Here is a 24,083-nt window from a genome sequence, read left to right on the forward strand (position 1 = left end):
GGTAAAATTAATACCCTTAGTATTTTACCACAATTTAAAAAAGTTATATGTTTTTGAAAAACGGGATGTGGCCACAAACTCCTTGTCTTCATTGGTATTTTCTGAGGTAAGTATTTTTTTCTCTCCTGTATGTGCCTTATAAGCTTATTTCTCTAGTCTCTGAATGTTTAGAACTTCAGATTATCATCCCAGATATGAGCATAGTTTATTCCTATACACTGAAAAGAGAGCAATGAGGTAACTGACTGGTATGCTTGAATAAATATACAAATAAAGGTGGATGTTGTCTTGCTGACCTTTACCTCATTAGTCCCTCAGCCAGACTAGAGAAGTATATAAAGCTCTTTCAAAATCATATAACTTTTTCTTCATCCAGGTCAGAGTGCTATCTAGAATGTGATCTCAGATGTATGTTTATTACAGATACATCACTGATGTGTTCAGTATATGTGTGTCGCTATATGGTCTAGCCTAATAAAAATACACGTGAAGCCACAAGTATAAGTCATATATGTAATTTTTAGGTTTCTAGTAGCTACATTAAAAAGTAAAATGAAACAGGTGAAATAAACATCATTTCAACATATAATCAAAAATTATTAATAAGATATATCTTTTTTTTATAGTAAATCTTTAAAACATGGTTTATTTTATGCTGCAACGTATTTCAAGTGCCGAATAGCCATATGTGCTAGTGGCTACTGTAGTGGGCATTACAGTTCTAGTTAGCATAGTCGTCAATTCGTAATTTTATATTGTTTCTTATAATGTCTCTTTTCTTGATGTGTTCTTTCCTTTAGTTTTTTTAAATTCTTGTTGGTGATGAGACTGTCATTGACCCAATGATTTTCACTCATCGAATGTGAATAGCAAGCAGTGGGAAGCACTCTTAAATGGTTTTGGGACCACAACCTTTCCTTCAGATATTGTTAAAAAAAAAAAAAAAAAACAAACCAAATTTGTGACAACAGGCTTAGGACCCAGTTCCAGCTCTTTCTGGCTCTCTGACCTTGGACATGTCACTTAACTTCTCTAAACCTTGCTTCTTCAATTTCGTCTTTGGACCCTTAGAACCTGTCAGAGCAGCATTCAGCATGGTGCTCATCTTCTAGTAAAATTCCCAATAAACATTTATTATACCTGGTTATGGTCAGGGCAAGGGACTTAGTGTCTTTGATTTCTCACAGTTTAGAATTTCAGGGGCAGATGTGGCCTTCAGTGTCATCTAACATCAGCCCAGACGGAGGTGTGGTCATTGACCAGAGCATTTGTCAGATGGGCTCTAATGATAGTGATCTAAGTTGCAGGGCTTTGTGAGACTGGATTAGGTTTCAAATAAGAGATGTAAGTGCCAAGTATTGTAACACTGGAGTTATGCTTCCTTGGATTTAGCAATGTAACACTAATTGACATTAATGAGTGTCATACATAAATCAAAGGATAGCATACCTATTAGTGTATAAAAAAATTTTACTTTTAATACTCATCTGGTATGCTTTACTTTCCTGGGCATATGCATTTTTTATAAATTGAATGCATACTTCTTTATCAGCATGTTCTTTATTTAGTATTTTGAGTTTTCTGTGTGGTAGAGTTAGTTTGAATAACTTCCTAGATTGTAAATTCAATGTTAGGATTTTATTTTGGTGAATTTATCAGATTCAGAAATTCTAAGCATTCTAAGCCAAAGTAATCAGGGGGTATCCTATTCTGCTAAAATTTCATTCTATTTGTTGTTTGATCTTTTAAAAATGTTAGTCTTTTGACTAACTCAGAAGCAGGGTGTTTCTAATATTACAATAAAGCTATTTATGGGCCCATTATAAGGAAACGAAAATCTTATCTTTTTGTGTCAGTGATGAGAGAAAAATATATAAGTGGCCTCCAATTATCTGTAATTGTATGAGGTTTTCTTTCATTTATGTTATCTGTCTTCCTGTTTAATCCCATCTAGCACAATTATTCCTTTTGTATTAGTGTTCTGTAGATGGAGTTCCGAAGAGTTTGAATTGTGAGTTAACAATGATCACAACCCTCCCAACCCTCCTCTCCCCCTTCCTCGCCTCCCCCTTCCTCTCTCTCTTTAAATACAGGAAAACAGAGCCAGATTCCTAGAAAGATTATTTTATAGTCTTAACAAAGTAAAAGATATACAGTCTTTTAAAGAGTATCTGTGAACAGCTGAGTGGTTTTATCAGTTCAGAGATAGGTTAGTGTGTATGTTAATAAATGGAGTACTGCGTGAAGGTACCAAACGTAACCAGGGATAAATTGAGGTGATGTATTTTTTAAAAGACAGTTTTGTGAGATGCACCTGTATATGCAGGAACAAGGTGGTAGTAAGTAAAAGCAATTTCATTAAAAGCAATGAACTCTGTCCAACTTTAAATGTATTTAAATGTATTGCCATTCTTCCTGGGAATCAATAGAATGCCTGCGATAAAATCAGCAGATATTTAACTATTTTCCCTGATGGGCCCCCTCAATTGTTGTTTTCAAGTTTCCTTTTATATGATTTTCAAATGTCTTATAGCAGGATATTAGATTTCAGGGAAATCCACTCACCCCTCCCACCTAAATATTGATTCTTTGCCTCGCTCTGCGCCCATCCAGGATTGGCTTCCGGCGGGTACTTAATGTTCTTGTTCAGATGATGGGCTCAGAGGCCATATTCTTGAAGATAGATGTCTTTTCCATGGAAGTGACAGATTTTCACTGGGCCATCTCCCTCCATCTTTTATCCCACGTTTGTGATTCAAGGTAGAGGTGTGTAGGAGGATTGGCCCTTGCTAAACTGAGGCCATGAACTCAAGGATGCTCACAGGTCCTGGTCCTTAGGATCTATTGTGTCAAATATTTGCCTGACACATTAGATTAAACTAATCTTCTGAATGTCATTGTCTGTATTTTTTGTTTGTTTTTGTCCTATCCCATTCCAAGACTTTCGGGGGATTCCTGTTGTCTGTCCAATTAAGTTGAGACTTCTCACGCTGGCATTCAAAGATCTCTGAAGACTGAAAACCCAACTCTTCCTAACATTAATTGCTACTCCTGCAAAACCTACATGCCAGCATAGCTAGCCTATCCTCTTAAAAAAAGCTTTGTCGATGTATAATTTGCATACTGTGAAATTCACCCATTGTAAATGTACCACTTAATGATGTTTAGTATGCTTATAGAATTGCGCAGCTGTCACCACAATCCAATTTTAGAACTTATCATTATTTCCCAAAGTGCCTTCGTGCACATTTACACCTAATCCCCTTTCCCACCTCTAACTCCAAGAAACTCCTAATTTACTTTCTATCTCTTTAAATTGGCCTTTTCTGGATATTTCATGTAAATATAATTACACAATAATTAGGTTTTTGGATCTGGGTCCTTTTACCTAACAATGTTTCTGTGGTTCATCCATGTCGTAGTATATGTCGGGAGATTGTTCCTTGTTATTGCTGAATTGTATTCTTTTGTAGTGTGACTATACCACGTTTTGTTTTTATCAGTTGGTAGACATTCGGATTGTTTCCAGTTTTGACCAGTAAATGAATAATTTTGTTACGAATATTCATATACATGTCTTTCTTTGGACACATTTTTTTTTTCTTGGTATATTATTAGTGGAATTGCAGTGTCATGGTAAATTTATGTTTGACTTTTTAGGAAATTGACAAACTGTTTTTCTTAGTGTGGTGTCATTTTATATTCTCGCCAGCAATGAATGAGAGACCCGTCTTCTTCTTTTCATCACCATCGCTCCTTATTGTTGTTTTTTTATTGTAGCCATTCTAGTGGATATCTTATTATGATATCAATTTGCATTTTTTCTAATGACAGTGACATTGAGCATCTTTTCATTTGCTTATTAGACTATCTCTTTTGATCCAACTTACCCTATGCATTTCTTTTATCACGCCTTTGTTTATGCTAAATTCACTACCTGAATCTCTCCTTTTTCCTCTTATCTTCCTTTTTGGAAGCTTCCTATAAAGGCTGTCTAATTTTGAAGCCTTGCCTCACTTCATCTTGCCCCTCCTAGTTTTCTGTAATCTCTCTCCGCTTGATACCTCAGGAGCACTGTGATTAAACCTCTGCTGTGACGTTTACTTGTATTATTCTACCTGACATTATAGTTATTTGAATACTCGTTTCTTTTCTCCTGGTGACTGGCTGGGACCGATTCTTTGCTTGCCCATCAGTACACAAAACAGTGACATAACTGGGAACATACTCCGTGACCGTTTGCCACACGGACTTGCAGAGGAAGAGAGGCTGCGTCAGGGAATAATGACAGGCGAGGCGGGCTCAGTTTCAGTTCCGCGTTCGCTGCAGCAGAATGCTTCTCCTCACTTCGTCAGGGTCGTTCTTCCATGTAGTGTCAAGTTCCTTGCTTGCTTTAGGGCATGGACTCCAGCACTGATCATTTCAAGTGATTCCTTCCCTGGACCCATGAGTCTCTAGTTCTGTTCTTTCCTTTTCTTTAGGAAACCGTGTCAGAACACTGTCACTGTTCCTGCTGCGACTTGAAAACCTGCCTCCAAACTCACGGACCTAAAATTCTAGCTTCACCTTGGTCAGTCACGCCTCCCATTTCTCTCAGTCAGTCAGCGTTCCCTCCATCTCACTGCTCAGCCCTTCCCACTCCCAGGAGACGGCTTCCAATCCCATTTTGTCAGGAAGGTTGAGACCCACAGGTATGTTTGTCTCTCCCATTTTCTCGCCAAGCCTCTCCTGTCTTCCTTCTTGTTTCAAGGAATGAGGTTCCTTTCTCTCCTTCAGAATTAGTCCTTCACTTGACCCTTTTGACCTTCCACTAGCTTCTGGAATACTAATTTATTAGTCATTTATTCTGGCTCGTATTTTCGATCTTGTTTCTGTTCCTCCCCTACAGCCTGTAAACATGCCAAAGTTTATCCCAATCTAGATCTGCCTCCTGTAACTTTTCTTTGGGCTTCTCTTTTAGATGCCACCTGTCCTTTTTTTTCTTCTTTCACATACTCGTCTCATAAGAACTGTCTATTTTCTGTACTCTCTCACCTCCCATTTCATTTCTCCATCCATTTTTTTTTTTTACTGTTAAGAAAAGCTACGCAAGGTGAACTTTATTAACACATTTTTAAGTATATAGTATAGTTTCGTTAACTGTATACATGTTGTTATACAGCAGATCTCCAGGACGTTTTTATTTTGCCTGACTGAAGGCCTATACCTGTTGCATAGCAACTCGCCAAGCTCACCCTGCTCCCTCCCGCCTGCCCCTCCCACCCAACTGCCTGCCCCACTCCTGGCAAGATAAGGGAACCATATAGATAAATAATCTGGCTCAGAATATCGGAATTGCTTTCGAACTTCAGGCAAGCTAATGGCAATATTTAATGATGAAGCTGTTTTTTGTTTGTAATTTTTGGGTATAGTGAAGTGATTTAGGGAGTGCCTTAGATATTAGTTCTATTTAGGTAGTTTGAAACATCGCATGTTAAAAAAAACTGTGTTGGCACATTTTTAGCTGGGAAAAGAAGATAAAATTATATAGAAGGTTAAATTTGGATTGTACACATGGAGAAGTGGACCACAGAAGAATTAAAAATGTTCCCTTTTTTTTTTTTTGGCCTCATATACCTCTAGTATAATGTAGGCCCTATGTATACATAAGGGAATAATTAAATACAGAAATGCAGCCTACTTGTTAGCCAGAAAGGATGCCTGGAACATGGGGATAAGCTTGGATATTTGTCTAATGTTAATTGGAATATTGGTTTTCAGTTAAAGATGCCAAATCTTCAGAATAGTAATTGGATTTAGCTTCCTATTTAGCAAACTACTTCAAATCCCTGAAGTATCCCACATCCGAAACTAATTTTCCTTGATTGTATCAAGTTTAGTCATGAACAGAACAAGGGTTGACATAGTTTTTTAATATTTAAAATATTTCTTGACAAGGTTTCAACACTGTTGCTTGTCCACAAACCTTATTGTTAAGTTCATTAATGTCAGAGAAAATCTTAGGCTCTGTGGAACTAATTTTACAACTTTGCAAAACTGTCTCCTTAAAACAAATCGTTTTTTTCCTATACATTTAAATTTAAACTCAGATTTTGATCAGATTTCAAGAAACAACACAAAAATGGTGTATTTCATATTGTTTTTTAATATAAACCTATATGTGTGCTTAATTTATCTCCTTTAGATTCAGTCTAAGAAAGGTATTTTGTGGTGGTTCTTCATCTTAAAAGTGTTTTCAGGCTACAAATGTTTAATGTGATGTGTCATAATATTTGGAAATAGTTTTAAAAAGTTTATTAGAAAGAATAGGGTATTGATCTTTGAAATTTAGGGAGTAAGAGATTCAGGTTAAGGGATTTTTTTTTTTCCAAATATTTATTGAGCAGTTACTATGTATAGGTTTCTTTGTGTTTGGAAGAAGTATATTAAAGTGTTTATGATGTGGCTTATAACCTAAAGGAGCATGATTTTCTACTGATGATAATTATAAAGATAGATGAATATTACCTCTTAGTCTAGTTTTTTGCCATTGAGGATGATCACTTAGATATTCAAAAGGATAAAATGGTGCTTCTTAAGTGAAATATGAACAGATACATCATATATAATTTTTAAATTAAATGTATTATCAGATGAAAATCATTTTAATTGACATTAACAGTGACTAATAGGAGCTATATAGCTCAACAATAGATTATTCTAATGTATTTTTTGTACGAGGACCCATCTTCTTGGAAAAATTTGTAGCCGTGTTTCTATGTCATTTTTTTCCCAGGACCCCAGACTTATATAGCAGTTAAGTATTGTATATTTTAGTTGAAGTGGATTTTCGGTCTGTTTTTAGTCTGTTTACAGGATAGAATTAACTGCCAGACCTAAAATTGCTCATTGCTGGGCCTAGCGTAGAGTCTGGTGTGGCGCATAGCAAGTGTTTGAAACATATTTGATGAACTTGGTGGTGCTGTCCCAGGAGTAGGTGGCATTTTTTCAGGCAACTTCTGAAGGCGTGCCTTCTGTCTCTGCCAGCAATTTCCTCTGGGACCAGGATGTTATTTTGCTAATGAGATACGTACTTTACAACTTGCATGTTCAGACCTACGTTTATCATTCCTACTCCTGGAGTTGAGCAGTCACTGCAGAAACTATGGGCAATGCTGAGAACCCTCCTTTGCTATGATTGTGTTTTACCTATCGAGTTGTTTTGGGACTCTGGAATTTTTATGATCCTTTTGTGCTTTTAAAAAGCAATTATTATCTTGGATCAAGAATAAGCTTCATCATCTTTCTGGTGTTGAGTTGCAAGTATTTGAAAGGTTTATGCTGTAAACCATTTGAGGTAAATTAGTTTTTACATTCTAATTAGGATTACAGTTCTTTTTTTAAACGCATTTTTCCTGAGCCTGAATCACGGGTTCAGATGAGGGACTTCATCTGCCCAAATTTTGGTTTCTAGTTGGGTAGCACTCTCTTGAATCTGGCTTTTATTGTTAAAATAAAATTTACTTTTTATAAAAGTTAAAGCTGGTCACTACAATATTTGATATAGGTTAATAGGGAATGTAATTATCCAATAATAATTTGATACCCAGGACCTAGAAAAAGAGTCAGCTCATTTTTCACTATGAATCAGTTTTTCTGGACTCCTCATAGCCAATACTAGGTGATGAGTTAAATGATGGTTCCTTTAGCCTTGGAACAAGTACTGGTCCAGATCAAATGTGTTTTGATAGTAAATGTGTGGGGAATCAGGTATTTCTACAACTCTTGGTGCCTGAGAAACCTTATACGCTCATTTCTGTTCTTAGTTATTGTACCTTTCAGCTTTGTCCAGGTGGAGACTGTTGAGACCATGAATGATAATTTACCTAACCATTCCCTTATTAAGACTTAGATTGTGTTTAATTTTTGTTTTGAACATTTATTCTTTTTCCTAAAGTGTTCTTAAGATAGACTTTCATCATAGTATTTACCAGGTCAAAGAATAGGAACGTTTTTTAAGGCTTTCATCTAAATGTCAAGATTGTTGCTTATTTTATGAGCCCTGGTGCCACCAGCAGCATGGAAAGTGCAAGGGCGCTTCCTTAATTGCTCCCTGACAGTGTCTTCACTAGTAAGTACGTCAGTATCCCTGTTTGCAGAGCACTTTACAGAGAGTCGCCAAAAAAAAGTGTCTACATGGTCCTGTCTTAGAAGACCACCCAGCCCAGGTGGAGAGAGCAAAGATTTGCCCGTGGAAACAAGCACAGAACACTGGCGCGCATAGCTAAAGACAGGCTCGGCTCCTTATTTATGGTGAGTTAAAAACCAGACCCAACAAAATTGCAGGTCTCTGGAGTGGACTGAGGCGGAGCGGGATGGGAGTGCCCCTGCTGCCTTCTCTTTTTTGGGGATTCAGATCAATTCGTAGCGACTTCTCTGACTGCTGGAGGGACAGGATAGAAAGTGGGAAATGACCGGAATGATTGATTTTTTGATTGGATTATATAGTGAAATGAATTTAAATTATACCCACATGGAAAATTTGTACAAAAGTATCTTTCAAAACAATCATAAATGCTTTTATTTTATGTACCCTTAAAAAAATGAAGAATTACATTAAACACTATTGTAGTAGAAAATTTATAAAATTAAAACAAATGCAGAACATAAAAATGAAGATGGAAAACACCCATAATTTCCTGTGAACGTTCCTCTTTCTGTGTACGTGTGTATGTGTGTATTATTTTAAAAACCGGGATCATTAGATAAAAGATGTTTTTGTAGTCCTATTTTTTCCTCTTAATTTTATCTCAGGAATATTTTCTATGTTATTATAAATATTATTGTAACATCTTATTTAGTGCTACATAATGGGTCAAAGTCAGCTTAGCTAATTTTCTAGTGTTGGATCTTTTGGTTGCTTTGAAGTCCTTATTTCTATAAACAACGCTGCGGTAAACATCTTCGGAGGTAAAACTTGGTACATTCGTGACCGTTTCCTCAGGATGAAATTCTGCGTGTGGAATTGGCTGGGCCCAGGTTCCCGTGTGTTTGTCCAGGCTCCTGAGGCACGTTCCCCTTCAGAAAGGCTGTCTCAGCTTGTTCTCCCTCCAGCAGCATCTCTGTCAATATTGGGAGTCATCATTAAAGAACAAAAAATCTTTGGCCAGTTTTACAGTTGGCAGTGGTGTCTCGTTGGCAGTGGTTTTCGTGTGAGTTGGTAGTGTGCTTAGGCCTCAGTCCTGACCTTCGTCAACGTTTGGGAGGAGCCAGCTCCTCGTTCAGCTGTAATGCTGGGCGCGCAGATCAGAGTACAGGACCCCCCGCCAGTTCTCAGTTTCTTCGTGGTTTTATCTTGTCTGTCCCTGGGCCTCGTAGTGGATCTGCTCTTCCATGAGGTTTCTGAACTCAAGAAATATGAGAAGAGCTATGGTTCCTCAGCTCGTTTTACCGACAGGTTTCGTCGTCCTCTGGCTCTCTCACTCACGGCACTTACGATGGAACGTTTTACAAATGTGTTTTTACTTCAGACTGGGACTCTCAGTCCGTTTCTTCCTTCGATTTGCCTTAGACTTGTCTCATTTCCTTTCACCCCAAGAAGTCCACCACCACTGTCATTGGTTTCCCCACATGGCCTCAGTGGAACCCTAGGGCCTCAGTGGAGCCTGTGGGGCCATCAGGATAAAGGGTGGGGAGTCAACCTTCAACAGGAGTACCTCAGTTTTATTACTTTTAGGGATTGGGCTTCACTTAGGATTTCAGTTTTTAAATAGAAGCGCCATCTCCCTAGTTCTTAGTTTTTCTGAGTTGGAAGGGGCCTTGGAGGCTGCCTGGCCGGTCCCCCGCTTGCTGTACCCCTGGTGCATAGCCTTCTTAGTCTCGCGTAAACACTTGTAGGGTGCTCTCTCCCCTTTTCTCTCTCTCTCTCTCTCGCCTTTAGAAACAGCGCAGGAATGAGTCATCTTCATTCTCTTGATCAGACAGTAGAATTGGCTAATACACTTTTTATTAGCTGTCAGAGTTAAAAATGAGATTCTACATTTAAAAACTTGACTTCTGGTTTCTCTTGAAACAGAAGTCCCCTCCACAGTGGACCCACATTCCCCCGTGGTGTCCATCTGGCTGTCCCTTCCTGTGCGTCCTGCCTTCTGCTTGGTAGCCTCCACCGTTAGTGTTGTCTCCTGACACTGAGCCTGAGGGTCAGATACCTTTTATCATCAAGTTTGTGAGGCTTTTGTTTCCCTTCATATTGTGAAGTTGAAAGGGAAGTTGTTCTTTGACCCCTATTTATAAAAATTAGAAAAATGAATGACAGACTGAAAGGTTTATGTGCATTTTAGAGTTCAGAACACTATACTCACCAGTAAAGATCCCAGGGAGCCTGTGAAAAGCTATTGCCTTGACACTGCATTCATTTCATTCATTCATTCATTCAACAAATATTGTTTGAGTGCCTGCTGTGTGCCAGGCCACTGAACTAGTCATCAAGGCCTCGGCAGTTCACCAGGCAGTCATGGTCCCCACCATTCTGGCTTAAACTCTCGGGGGGTTTTTCCATGTTATTCCAGAGTCATAGCTTATAAGCATCTAGCAAGTGTTAATGGCCATTCTAAGTCACTTGGAGGCGGTGTCCTTTTTGTGAGCAAAAAATGAAACTGAAACCCCATCGTCCCTTTTCACTTTTAATGGCATAGAAAAAAGTAGGAACATTTGCTCTGTGATGCTTCTAGATTTATTTTCTAGAACAAACTGTCATTTATCTATGCTCGTTCAATATTAACTAGGGACACTGGGCGGGAGAGTTGGGGAAGGATACAAAAGGTGTTAGAAATGGTTGCTCTCCCTAAGTAGTTTCCAGTCTAGCTGTGGCGATACGTGCACCCCAACAGCTGCAATAGACATATTTTAATGGTTTAAGTAGTCGTTAGATCTTGGGTCTAGTCCACAAAGCTGTTTTAAACTTTTATTATAAACTGTATACTAACCCCTCAGAAATCTATTTTTTTCTGCTAGTTTTTTATTTCAAATGTATACTGGTTCAATTCCATTTTGGCACATAATGGGCTAAAAGAGTCTTTTGAGGACTGGTTTGTGAAATAAACACCATTTATAGTATTGTCTCACTGGGGAAATTCCTTCTACAGTTTTAAATACCCACTAATAAACACACTTTTGGAATGTTGTAATTAATTTAAGTTAGGTACTTCCCATTTTTAGAATTTCATATTTCTAGATTCAAGGCATTGCAACTGACCGTAGTCATCTAGTCCAACCTTCCGTTGGGTGTAGAAACTTTTAATGCAGCCTGAGATTGCACTAGCAAATAATTTTCACCACCTATGCCGGTTCTGAATTGGCGGCGGCTGCCTAAAATGCTGACTTGCGAAGGATTTTGAGGTTTTATTCAGGCACTAAGGCAAAGATTTCCTTGTCATTTAGTGGAGTCTGTTGAGGGCATGGGACTTAAGAATGTTTTAGGATGTGCCTGACTATAAGAAAGGAGACTTTCTGGCTACTCAGAGTGAATTGTCAGTGTCAGCCTTACAAACAGAAGTCTTAGTACCATTTTCCTTTCTAGTGGCCAGACCTTCATCCAGCCCAGTTCTTTAGGAATTTCACCAAGGGGTTAGAGCACAGAAGAGAGCTCGTAAGGAAGACAGAGAGAAACGGGGTTCTTGCCGCCTGCTCCATTCACTTGAGTCAGCACTATCCTCGGCACTAGCGATGGAGTCCGGTCGGCTGGATCGATCTGTGGCGGTGTGCAGCTACTAGGTCCTACGTCCTTTGAGGACAGGGATCATATCTGTCTCCTTCACGCTGTCAGGCCCATTGCCGGGCCTGTGGTAGGTACCTTGAAGTTTATAGGGTGAATGAATGAATATGGCCCCTTGCCCTCTGTGGCGGAAATGTAAGATGAGTTCCTAGGGCTCTTGAAAGTTACCTGGAAGTGGTTCCTCGGGATGCTTAAGCAGGCTTTTGATAAGAAACATGGTCAGCGGAAGGATGATGGATGTATTTTCACCCCTGATGATGGGGAACAAGAACTGACCATGTCACTGACCCTGTCCCTTGGAAGACAGAGGGTGTCGCCAGCGTGGCGTGGTGGCTTCTTGCAGTGCAGTTCTGAAGCTTGGGTGCATGTTCCATTCCTCTTTTGTCAAGCTTTGGAGCTAGGTCATGGGGGTCTCTTCACAGTGGAAACCATTTTCACTCAATTAATTGGATAAAAACAAAGGTTGGCCCCACGCCCTGTGGTTATTGCTTTACAGGCAAGATGCGCAGGTTGAACTGCAGGTTCCCCAGGTCCTGGATAGGAATGCCATGGTGGCTCTGCCCCTGCAGAGAGAGCTGGGCTCAAAAGCATCTTGCAGCCACCTTTCTGGTTGACTTAATAGGGCAGAAAGTAACCCTGCAGAAGATGCTTTTCCCAGCCTAGGAACGTGTCGAGATGGAATTCTGGAAACACGCTAACAAAACCCCTTAAAGGTTTTTGATCTTTCCCCCTTTTTTAAAAAGAAACAACAAACAGAACATGCCAATCAGATGGCAGAATCCTGTCTTTTATGTCACAAAGTGTCCATTTACTGCAGCATTTAGTAGGTCAATAATGCCTTTAGTTTAAAGTAGTTAACAAGCATACTTTGCTGTATTACTTTTATTTTCTGCTCCCCCTAGCACTTAGCAAAATCCCATTATGCAGTTGGGCATTATTAAATGTTAAAAAGTTAATTTGTTCTGCATTCCATTAAAATTGCACTTTTTTTCCATGTGCATTGGTCCTTGCATCTTGTTTAAAACCTATAATTTAAACTTACATTGTAGTAGAGCCTTAAGTAACCTTTTGCCCCTTGCTACCTTAATTATTCTTCACCACACACATTATTTCAACAGGATTGTGGTAATAGGTTAGCTATTATTTAGTTAATGAAAATGTCTGTCATTTAAAATGCAAAATGTGGATGTGCAGTTTTAATTAAAATTGTACATCAAGAATGAAATAAAATGTACCTTTTATTGAAGAAAATAGATATTAAAAGTATTGCTTGCTTTTTTTTTTTGAAATAACCATGCTTTGGTTAAGACCAAACAATTAAACAGTCAATGGAAATGAGGAGCTTATTTCCGTTTAAAATATTAAAACATTTGCTTTTTAAATAAATGTAATAATTTTTCAAATAAGTTTATTGTCACCTCATATAAATACACTTAGTGATTACAATACAGTAATGAAATTTGGCGAAACCATATCCTAATGGTGGTGTGGCAAAAACAAATAAACAAACAAACACCTTTTATTGTTTGATTCCAAATATGTTAGATTTTTTTCTTTTGTTTTTCTTTTTGCAAACTTGTGAATAAATAATATTAGGGATCAAATTCCTTGAGACTGTGCTAAATATTTTAATGGCACTTGGTGCTTTATTTGGCTTGCTCTTATCTGATAACCAGTCTATACCATTAAACTTAACCGGGCTCAGGGACGTTACTGACAATTGCAAACTATACTCAGCAGTGGAGAGTGACATATGAAACCCTTAGGATTCCTTTGGATCTTTTTAGCCTAGAGAATTTATATCCTTATATCACATTAAAAAAAAAAAAAGGGGAGTGAGTAGAGAAAGGTCCTGAGAATAATGGATTTTTGGAGTTGAAGGGAGTCTTAGAAATTCGGTTTAGTTACCTTATTTCACAAAAGAATAAAAAGAAGCCACGACGATTCAATGACCTGCCGAAAGCCCTCCAGCTACACGTTGAAATGGGACAAGAACTGGCATCTCTGAGGCAGTCGATGGACTCGAAACAGATTTTGATGTCAGACAGATCTGGATTTCAGTACTGACTTCACTGTTAACCATGGGCAGATTATTGAAGCTTTCCAAGCCTCAGTTTCCTTTTCTGTAAAATGGGGATAATTTTCTGTTGTAGGGGCATTGAGTGATTTCATGAGATAATAGATTTAAAGGGCCTGGTCCTTCTCAGTGCTTATTTGGTGTGGACTGTTTTTTCTTTGCAAGGCCGGGGTTTTCTCTACAATACCAGGTTGTCTGGTGGCAGGTCACGTGTGCGAAACCAGGCCCTGGCTATTTTGGCTGTGAGGTTCTTGGTTTTCTGCCAGCTCAGCAGCAGGCATGTGGGGCCTTGTTCTGTAGCTCGGCTTTTGATGGTGCTGTTGGAAGCTTTGGCCAGGTACCCATGCCGAGGCCGTTCCACACTTTTGTTCTGTAGCCTATGGGCTCTAACTGGATAGCACAGCAGAAGTCCACACAGAGGGAGACGATGCGGAGGAGGACGCTGCCGTGTGTGTGCGTGTATGTGTGTGTGTGCGTGTGCGCGTGTGTGCGTGTGTGCGCGCACGAAAGAAACATTCCGTGGAAACTTTCCCTGTGAACTCTCTTCGAGAGATTTATGCAGATTATAAAGTCAAAAGATGGGGTCATTCCAGACTTTTCTTTCCAGGCAAAGAGGCCAAAACATAATTTCAGCAGGTATTAGTAAAAATTGAGAAGCATTTTGCGTATGCTGGGATTCTTGCCAACATCTGTGTTTGCAACTCCCAAGACAGGGCTAAGGTGAAAGTTTTTCCTCGTCATCCGCAGAAGATTGTTGAAACAAGTGGCCACGATTCTTTTCCATCGCATCCATGTCACCGAGGCCTCTCTGGACGCTGTTTTCTGAAATCTTGGGCCAACACAAATTGATTTACTTTTCACTGAAAGAGCTTCATGCTAAGTGTTGACCCCAGATGTGTTTTGGGGGGAGGGGTTAAAGAGTAAAAAACCAGAAAGACTGGTAGTTAGACAAAGCAGGTGTAAGTCTTTGGACTATTTTCTGACAAACCGAAAAACTGCTTTCATTTGGTAAGGCTTTTTATCTATCTGTCTCTGTCTGTCTCTCTGTCTGTCTGTCTCTCTTTCATCTGTCTATCTATCTACATCTGTCTATGTAATGTAACAAATGATTCTATAAAATGTGAGTCCAGTTAGGTACATCTGGGGAATTTATAAGATTGAAGATAGATCTTTGAATTTGTTTAGAAGAGATGAGAAATAAATCTGTCTCTGAGGAGGTATGAAATGAACATTTACAAATACGACCTCTAACATTCTATAACCGACCATTACATGTACAGCTACTTATTAATATGTGAGCATGGTGATTCTTGGTGTGTGTGTCTGTAAATTATATCCTTTTATTAGATAAAGCCTATTCTCATTTATCTGTAGAAATGTGTCAACCTCCATGAGAATATTATAACCAGATGTAGCAAAGACCTAAGCATGCTATATTGATCAGTTTTTGCAGAACACCAGAGAATGTTCCAGCAGAGTGCAGCAAAAGCCAGTTATTGCAAAATATACTCTTGTCTTTCCTTAGTCAGTCTGGAATGTGGAGACAGAGGGAGTTTAGATTCAAAAACTGATGAAAACAAACATTAGAGATCCTGAGACAGTGCTCCTGAGTCCTAAGAGTAGGCCTCAAACAAGAAAAGCTTCTCTCATTTCTCAGCAATACTGATCTTTCTTGAAAAGGGGACATGGCGGTAGCCAAGGCTAACACTTAAAAGTTAGCATGGCATATTTTTACTTTCTTTTAAAAATGACTTTCAAAAAAGCCACAAGTACTACATATCAGAATTCCTTATCAGAAAGTATAGATGAGTAAAAAGAAGGAAATAAAAATAAAAATGACCTTAATCCCCACCACCCAAAAAGAAATCATACTTTAAATGTAATGTATATTCTTCCAGATTTGTGAATGTAAATAAAAATAGAAATATTTTAAAATGGGGTCACAAGGTACGTACTATCCGGAAAGTTCTTTTTCTCATGTAAAAATAAATCATTAACATGTTCCATGTTAATATATTTAGTTATATACTATAATTACTATAGCTTTTAATAAATAGTTACTCCAGCTGCTAGTTTCAATAACATTTGTATAATGTGTTTCTGCCTTTCAAAAATGTGGCATACTCTGCTTCACAGTAACATGTAAGTAATTCATTTCACTTTGTGAATAAATATTATTCTGATGCAGACCGCTGTATATTTGATGTGTACCACAAGGAATAAATATTTACTATTGCAGATTAGCTGATTTTCTTTCTGTTGGTGATTTAAGAAGCTTCTCTTTCTAACTTCTAGCCCACTTTTAGAGAAAGTATTTTAATTATTTTTTTACTGAAATGTGATTGCATAGTGATAATACCTTAAATATGGTGATTTTTAAAGTGTTGGAGGAAAATAGATATCCAAATTTTCTTGCTTTTTGTCTACCAAAATTCTATTACTTTTGATTGTCCTACTTAAATTTCTACTTTAAAAGAATATTAATACCTTATGTTTACAATATGATAGCTTAAGAAAAGAAGCGTAAAAGGTTATACGTGGCTTTCCACACAGAAAAAAGTTGATTACCAGGGAAAAGAGCTATCAAGGTTTTAAAAAATGTAATTAATAAATATCAACTATTCGGTTTGTATGCGAGCACACCTATTTGAATTATGTCTGGTGTATGAGTATTCCTGAAGGAATACTGACTGGGAGAGAACTTGGGGTGACCCAAGTCAAGGACCCTCCCATCAGAAGCGAGTGCCACTTGCTCAGCAGGCGAGGGCAGCTGTCTCAGTGAATGCCTGCGATCAGGGCGCTTGTTGATTCAGGGGCAGGGAAACCAGCAAAGGAGGAATCTCTAGCCAGTGTAGAGAGATTGTGGAAGCTGCTTGCAGAGGGGCTGAGGACTGAGTGGCCTGGCTATGGGGTAAGACCGCTGCAGAGAACAGGTGTGGAGCCAATTCCATAGCTGGGAGCATCCGCCAGTGCTGCTGGGGGCGGGAGTGGGCCTGGGGCTGGGCCTGGAGGAGCACGATGGGGGAGGGGTGCAGAGTCAGGGCCCACGGTGAGCATGCCCTGCTTTCTGGTAGCTGATTAAGGGGTCTTTGGTAAGATGTGTAGAGGATATACAACGTAGAAAACAAAAAGTGTAAAAATATCTTGCATTGTTTTAGCAACACAGTTCAAAGGCAGTAAACTTCAAAAATTGTAGATGCCCCAGGAAATAAATTAAAGGGCTGGTGATAGTTTCTTTAAAATAAGTAATCAGGATATTTAGAAACCAACTTTAGTTTCTGTACTTCAAAGATGAAAGTTTTGAAGTATTCTTTCAAGACTTATATAAGCTTCCCTCAAAAAACCTTGTAATTGGGGTAATTAGCCACCAGGGGGCAGCCACGACTTGGTTAAAAATATATATGTGAACAGTAAAGCATTTTCTCCCATGAGAAAGTTAAAAGGACTTTTATTCCTTTTTACTTTTTACTTTTTGAACTAAAGCAAAAAATAAAAAAAACCCAAAAAGTTTGGTAAAATTTATAAAACAATTTCTTGTTTTAAAAGATGCATTCTTTAACTTTTCACCTACTTAGTGACTTTTTTTTTACAACAGCCTCGAGCAGCACAATCTTTGACTTGACTTTACCTGATGACTTTTGTTTTTCTCATCATCTTATAGCTAGGAAAATACAGACATACACTATGCATATGTATTATTTTTATTTTTCAATTCTGTTTTTTGATGCTCTGCTTGAATAACAAGTGATTATAGTAAGGTGATGTACGGAGGAGCAGAAAACTCACTGGCTTGTCATTTCAGAAGAATAGAGAGAAGGCTGCTCTCTATTCTTACAAAATTTGAACTACCCCTTTTCCAAAGTGCGTTTTCTGCTGCCAGCTAGATGCTGCTTGAAATGTACCAGCAATGTACAACCTCAGTCCTTTAGCAGTTATAAAATTTGCCTTAGGTTGAATTTAGAGAGAAGCGTTTAAAAATACAGATTCCTGAGTCCCAGCTTAGATTCACTGAACTTCAAGGGAGAAGGGATTTTTTTTGAAAAGGTTCCCTGGTGATTATGATGCAAAGTCCAGGAAAATGCCTGGCAACTTTCTCTGTCTTGTAATTTGTGAGAACTATACTAGTAAGACAGTTCCTCAGGACTAACTTTTAAAAAAGTTTGTATTATTGGAAACAGTTATTTAAAAATATCTACAAACAGTACATGTAATAAAGTTTTAAGCAGAGGTTTTAACACAATTTTGTAGAAAATTTTAGTACGTGGATCACATTTTAATGAAATTTCTTATTTGGGGGGCTTTTTCACACTGACAACTATATAAGATGTGTTTTTTAAATTTTGGAAATGTAAATGTACTTTCTTGCTTCGTTGCTATTCAAGAAAGATCTAGAATGCCAGAGAAAAAGAAATTTTTTTTTTTTTTATAACTTAGAGATTTGATCACTCTAAGAGTAACAGATGTACAAGTGGATATTCATCATCATGTATGGTAAAAAAATAAAAGATCATTTATAATTTATTTGGCATAAAATTAGTATTTTATAAATGTTCATTAATCTCTCTAAACTACGAAATAAAGGGGGAAAGTCACATTCTAGTTACAAACAAGAAACCGGACAACGAGAGGGAAAAGCATTTATCCAAGAACATTCTCATACACTGTGAACATACAGAAGAATGCTAGATTATTTTGGTTTCCATGTCATTTTGTGAGAGTTGGAGTTCTCCTCCCTTCTGTACCTCATGCCTAAACTTAGAGACTGGTTATAGGTCCAGTCATTGTCTTTCATCCTAGACCTCTCTGTATCCACTGGTTTATCATTAATTCATTCAAAGCAGGATGATAATGCAGACAGGCACATTTTTGAGAGATGGTCTAGTAAAGTGATGGATGTCTTATAGAAATGGAAGCCGGCTTGCCCTGCCAGGTGTCTACTCAAAAGACTCAGGAAGAAAAAGTTTTTTCATGTGAGGAGCTGGGAGAAGCGTGGACTTAAGAAACCTCTTTTGGGACCTGCTCGAGCTAACTTGACATAGCCTTCTCTTCGAGATACTAAGCAGGCCTTGTGTCGTGTTTTGATGTTGAGTCTCAGGTAATTAAACCAACATCTTTGGCCAGGAGCTCGTGAGATCCAGCTTGACCTTTCGGTGGCAATGCTATTAAAGGAGAAAAAACTGAAGAAAGCACAGACACAGGAACTTTGAATTAGTTCTTCCAAACAAACAGGAATCTAATTTTTACATTAAAAGAAAACGAAAAGGAAGACCGGCTTTGAACGACATTTATCAAATTTAGACTGAAATAAACTTAGGGGTTTATAAGGTCCAGTTTGTGGAGTAAAATATTGGCATGAGGAGAATGGAAACATTGCATGTAGGAAAATGTACGGTGGTAGAATTAGAGAAGGAAAAATCGCTAGTCATGACCTGATGTTACTGCAGCCACACCAGCCTGCTTATAATAGGAATTCAGTGTGTTACAACAAAGAGGGTTCTGTAAATGCACCGTGATAAAAATGGCTAATACTTATAATAGTGGCTATGTTTTGAGCACTTACTGTGTGCCAGCTAGTGCTAAGCTCTGCCTACATTATCTCAATTATTTTTAAAGGTTCTCTTGCACAGAGGGACTCCATGATTTTCTTGTTTTCATTAATTTAATACTTTAAAAAGAAGCTCTTTATGTAAACACTTCTCCCTGGATTTGGGATTTTAGGAAACAAATGGGAAAATATTAGCTAAACTTGTACAAGAGAGAATGATGATATTGGGCACATCGTATACCCCCTCCCAGATTTCCCAAACTGCGATCCAAGGAATATTCTTCTGGGAGATTTTAATAGGTGTTTTGTGAAACATGGGTTTTAAAACACTGCATTCAGTATCCTCCTGTTGGAGATTCACTAAGCTACATTGGGTTATTAAAGGCTCTGAGAAGTTCTTCTCTAAGGAAACTTAAAAAAAGAAACTCTTTAGTATTCCCCTAATTTATCTAAGCAGAGAACACTGTGCGTGGGGGCAAGGGGGACACATTCCATCAGTGCCTGGTTGCCGTTGGGAGACAGCTGTGCATGGTGTCATGTTGTCATGTTTTGTGCATCTGTGAGCAGAGGCACAGCCTGCCTTTGCTCTGGACTGTTCTTTTCAAGAGTATTTTTACAGGGAGTAGCCTTGGGTGATAGAGGTAGTAGCTCTCTTCAGAGCAGAGGATAGGATGGTTTTTGTCTTATTCACCACTGTAAAAGATCCAGGCTCCTTAAGCTCTGGGTTCTTTATTTTTTAGACGTCAATAATATTTTGCTACTCTTCTGTGCTTCATTTTTCCAGGTGTAGAATTTTTATTTATATAATGAAACACAAAGTGGCAGTGGATCGTTAGCATTGCAACTCTTGTAGATTTAGGGAAAGGAAGGAAATACACATTTATTGAGCATGTATTATATACCTGGCACTGTACTAGGCATATTAAGAGTTTTCTAGTATAATCTTCCATATCATTTAGGATTTTGGTGTTGTTTTACTTAATTTATATGTGAAGAAACTTCGGGCTCTGTGAGACAGTTGCTATAATACTCACGTTATATATAACATGTTATAATATTCATATTATAGAACACTTTGAAAACAACAGCTACTATGCTGAGTAACAGGATATTTTTAAATTTAATTCTCATAATGACTCTGAAGTAGTTATTATTATTATCCTAATTTATGCATGAGGAAACTGAGGACCAGAGAGGAAGTGAGCTCTCTCAGACCACATAATTAGAGCTAGATATGAATGTAGGTATGTTTATGTGTGACTTCAGTATCATATCTTTTTCCCCTTCAACTTGAGGTTTTATGAAGATAATGGTATTTTTTGGCATGAGCTTAGGGTGACTATGTTATATTCCAAACTAGACATTGTCTTCTTGTCTTGTCTTGTCTTGTCTTGTCTTGTCTTGTCTTGTCTTGTCTTGTCTTATCTTACCTTGCCTTGTATTATTTTTTAAAATTAATTAATTAAATTTTTAATGGCGACATTGATTAACAAAATCTGGTAAGTTTCAGTTGAACATTTTAACAGTAAGGCATATATATCTATATAATTTATATTGTGTGTTCACTTCCCATAGTTAGATTTCTTTCTGTCACCACATATTTGATCCCCTTTACCCTGTCTCACTCCCCCTCCACCCCCCACTCCCTCCCCTCTGGTAACCACTAGTCCCTTGTCCATGTCCATGAGTCTCTGTTTGTTTGTCCTGTTTGTTTGTTGCTTTTAGGTTTATATCCCACAGATAAGTGATATCATGTGATTTTCATCTTTTTCTGTCTGGCTTATTTTGCTTAGCATGATTATCTTGAGGTCCATCCATGTTGTTGCGAATGGCAGTATTTCATCTCTTCTTATGGCTGAGTAATATTCCATTGTATATATGTACCACAGCTTCTTTAGACAATCATCTATCGTAGGACACTTTGGTTGCTTCCATGTCCTGGCCACTGTGAATAATGCTGCTATGAACATCGGTGTGCAAATATCTTTTTGGATACGGGTTTTTAAGTCTTTGGGGTAAATACCCAGTAGAGGGATTGCTGGATTGTATGGTAGATCAATTCTTGGTTTTTTGAGGAACCTCCATACTGTTTTCCATAGTGGCTGTACCAATTTGCAGTCCCACCAGCAGTGTGTGAGGGTTCCTTTTTCTCTGCATCGTCTCCAACATTTGTTATTACTTGTCTTATTGATTACAGCTATTCTAATAGGTATGAGATAGTATCTTATTGTGGTTTTGATTTGCATTTCCCTAATAGCTAGAGATGTTGAATATCTTTTCATATATTTGTTGGCCATATGTATGTCCTCTGGGGAGAAGTGTCTGTTCAGATCCTCTGCCCAATTTTTGATTGGATCATTTGTTTTTTTGTTGTTATTGAGTCGTATGAGTTCTTTGTATATTTTAGATATTAGGCCCTAATTGGAGGCATCGCTTGCAAATATATTTTCCTATTCCAATGGTTGTCTCTTTATTTTGATGATGGTTTCTTTTGCTTTTTAGTTTGCTGTCATCCCATTCATTTATGTTAGCTTTTACTTTTCTTACCTTTGAGGTCAAATTCATAAAATCCTCTTCAAGTCCAAGTTCCTTGAGTTTAGTTCCTATGTTTTCTTCTATGCATTTTATTGTTTCAGGTCTTATATTCAGATCCTTAATCCATTTTGAGTTAATTTTGGTGCGTGGTGATAGACAACAGTTTAAAATCATTTTAAAGAGGAAAGCGAAGTAATATTAATAATCGCACTAGGACAACAGCTGTAATCCCAGACTGTCATGGGATGGCATGCCGTCCCGCCACTCTCCCATGCACAGATAAAGTATGCAAGTAAATACCAGGAGAGATTTCAGTCATATTGGCACTGCTGATTTTTGACAGTTGTGGTTCTAAGGTATCCTCTCCCATTGAGTCAGTATGAATTCAAATAGTTCTGAATATTTTATTGTGCTTATTGCCAAGTGGACCTGCACTTTTTGACAGTTTCAATATAGATAAAACGGATCATCACACGGCCTCTTTTCACACCTCATCCTTTTCTCATACCTCAGTGTTTTGCGTTTGCAGAATATAGTGCAGCCCAAGTAGAGGAAGTGTTTCAGACACTTTCCAAAGCAAAACAGGAGAGAATTTCTTTCCTCCCTGTTCCTGCACCCCCTCAAGCTGAGGAACATGATTGACTTGGCTTCCTAGGGTCCATGTTGCTCATCTAAATGAAACCCAGCTGAGGATGGAAAATTGCAACACTATCTTGTCTTCCCAGTGTCAACCGACAAAGGATGAAATACTTAAACTTTGCTCTCCCTGATATCATTTTCAGTGGGAGTTCAAACAGAAAGAGAAAAATACTTAATGCACAGACCTAGAATTACTAGGGCAGTTTCCTTGCTGTGGGTCGTACATAGCCTCTGCAGGGTATTGCAATGGTTTTCCACTGGTTTTTCTCTATTGCTCTACTTGTTAGATTTTTTGATACCAGTGTTAGATTAGCTTTGTAAATATATTTTGTGTCTTTTTTTCCATACTGAAGTATTTGTAAAGAGTATATTCAGTGAAATGATCCCACCATCAAATAATGTGTCTCTTGGAGATGAACAATGTACTTTGGCACGTTAAAGACTAGGAGAAATGTTGGAAGTAACTTGTTCACTTTGCTTAGCTCAGCATTTCTCAAATTTAGACACAACTTTTTTTTTTTTTTTTTTTGGTGGAGCATCTATTAGCTTTCTATAGAACCAGAAGCACGCTCTGGAATACATTGGCATAGGCGTAGTTTTCCATTTAAAAAAAATATTGCCACCCTTATTCGTTGCCTAATTTTGTGTTGCCGCCACTTCTGCATTTTTTTAAAGAGTAGTTCGCCTTGGGACTTAAAAACAAAAACCAACCAGAACTACTATTTATTTATCCAGCGTACGCTAATGCATTGCACTCTCTCTTCATCTCCTTTTTCCTGCTTACCATGGTTTGCTTTGTTCCATTCTCACACTTTTTACTTGAATGTTTGCATCACTTGCTTTAATTCTTTTAGAACGCCGAAGGCATGTGAGACTGTGCATTTGTCTTTGAGTGCAGCTTTGCCAGCATCCATGTGTAAGTGCAGTAAGGACAGAGTATGGCTTGGTGAAACTAGCACAGACAGCTAGACCTTTATTAGGATCCTGCCACTTATTTCAGGACCTTGAGCCTTTTCTGGCATTGAAAAATGAGACTATTAATACTTTTCAGGTTTAGAAAAAAGTAATTAAATTTTGTAACAATCATAGCATAGTACCTGGAAGGTAGGTTGTTGGCCACTGGGTGTCTACCTTTATTATTTTTATGATTTTACAAATACTCTGTTATTTCCATTTTGATTTCTCTTTGACACAGTAGTTGTACAGTAGCTGTTTAGGAGAACGACTTTACTTGCCAAATAGCAAGATTTAAAAACATACAGTTTTCTTAACTTTGAGTTGTTTTATAAACTGACCAGAACACGTGGTCTTTAAAATTTCACTTAGCTGCATGTTTAGTAGAAATTACCGCTGATGTACGGTGGATGGTTGATGAATATTCTTACTTTGCACTGCTGTGTGACTGGTCCTCCCTGTGTGCTTTTCAGAGCATGAACCCTGAAATAGGAGAGAAAAGCAAATCGAGGACTATTTGTGGCTGCTCTGTCAACCAGAGAGCCCTTATATTACAATGTTTCTTGTAAAGATCACCAAAA

The 24,083-nt window shown here is 38.1% G+C and overlaps 1 protein-coding gene across 9 annotated transcripts in view; it reads left to right on the forward strand.

Annotated features, from left to right (window-relative positions):
* The window catches only part of BBS9 (Bardet-Biedl syndrome 9), a 417,354-nt gene that overhangs the window by 188,470 nt on the left and 204,801 nt on the right, over window positions 1-24,083 (forward strand). The window contains exon 20 of one of the 9 annotated variants that reach the window (XM_025046861.1): window positions 4,482-4,691. The exons of the other annotated variants lie outside the window; for them this stretch is intronic. Coding sequence (XP_024902629.1) covers window positions 4,482-4,682 — 201 coding nt within the window. The 3' untranslated portion in view covers window positions 4,683-4,691. Of the gene's footprint in view, window positions 1-4,481; window positions 4,692-24,083 lie in introns of those variants that run through there. 9 annotated transcript variants of the gene reach the window in all.

The sequence above is a fragment of the Pteropus alecto genome, unplaced genomic scaffold, assembly GCF_000325575.1.
Source record: "Pteropus alecto unplaced genomic scaffold, ASM32557v1 scaffold21, whole genome shotgun sequence".
Lineage (NCBI taxonomy): Eukaryota > Metazoa > Chordata > Mammalia > Chiroptera > Pteropodidae > Pteropus > Pteropus alecto.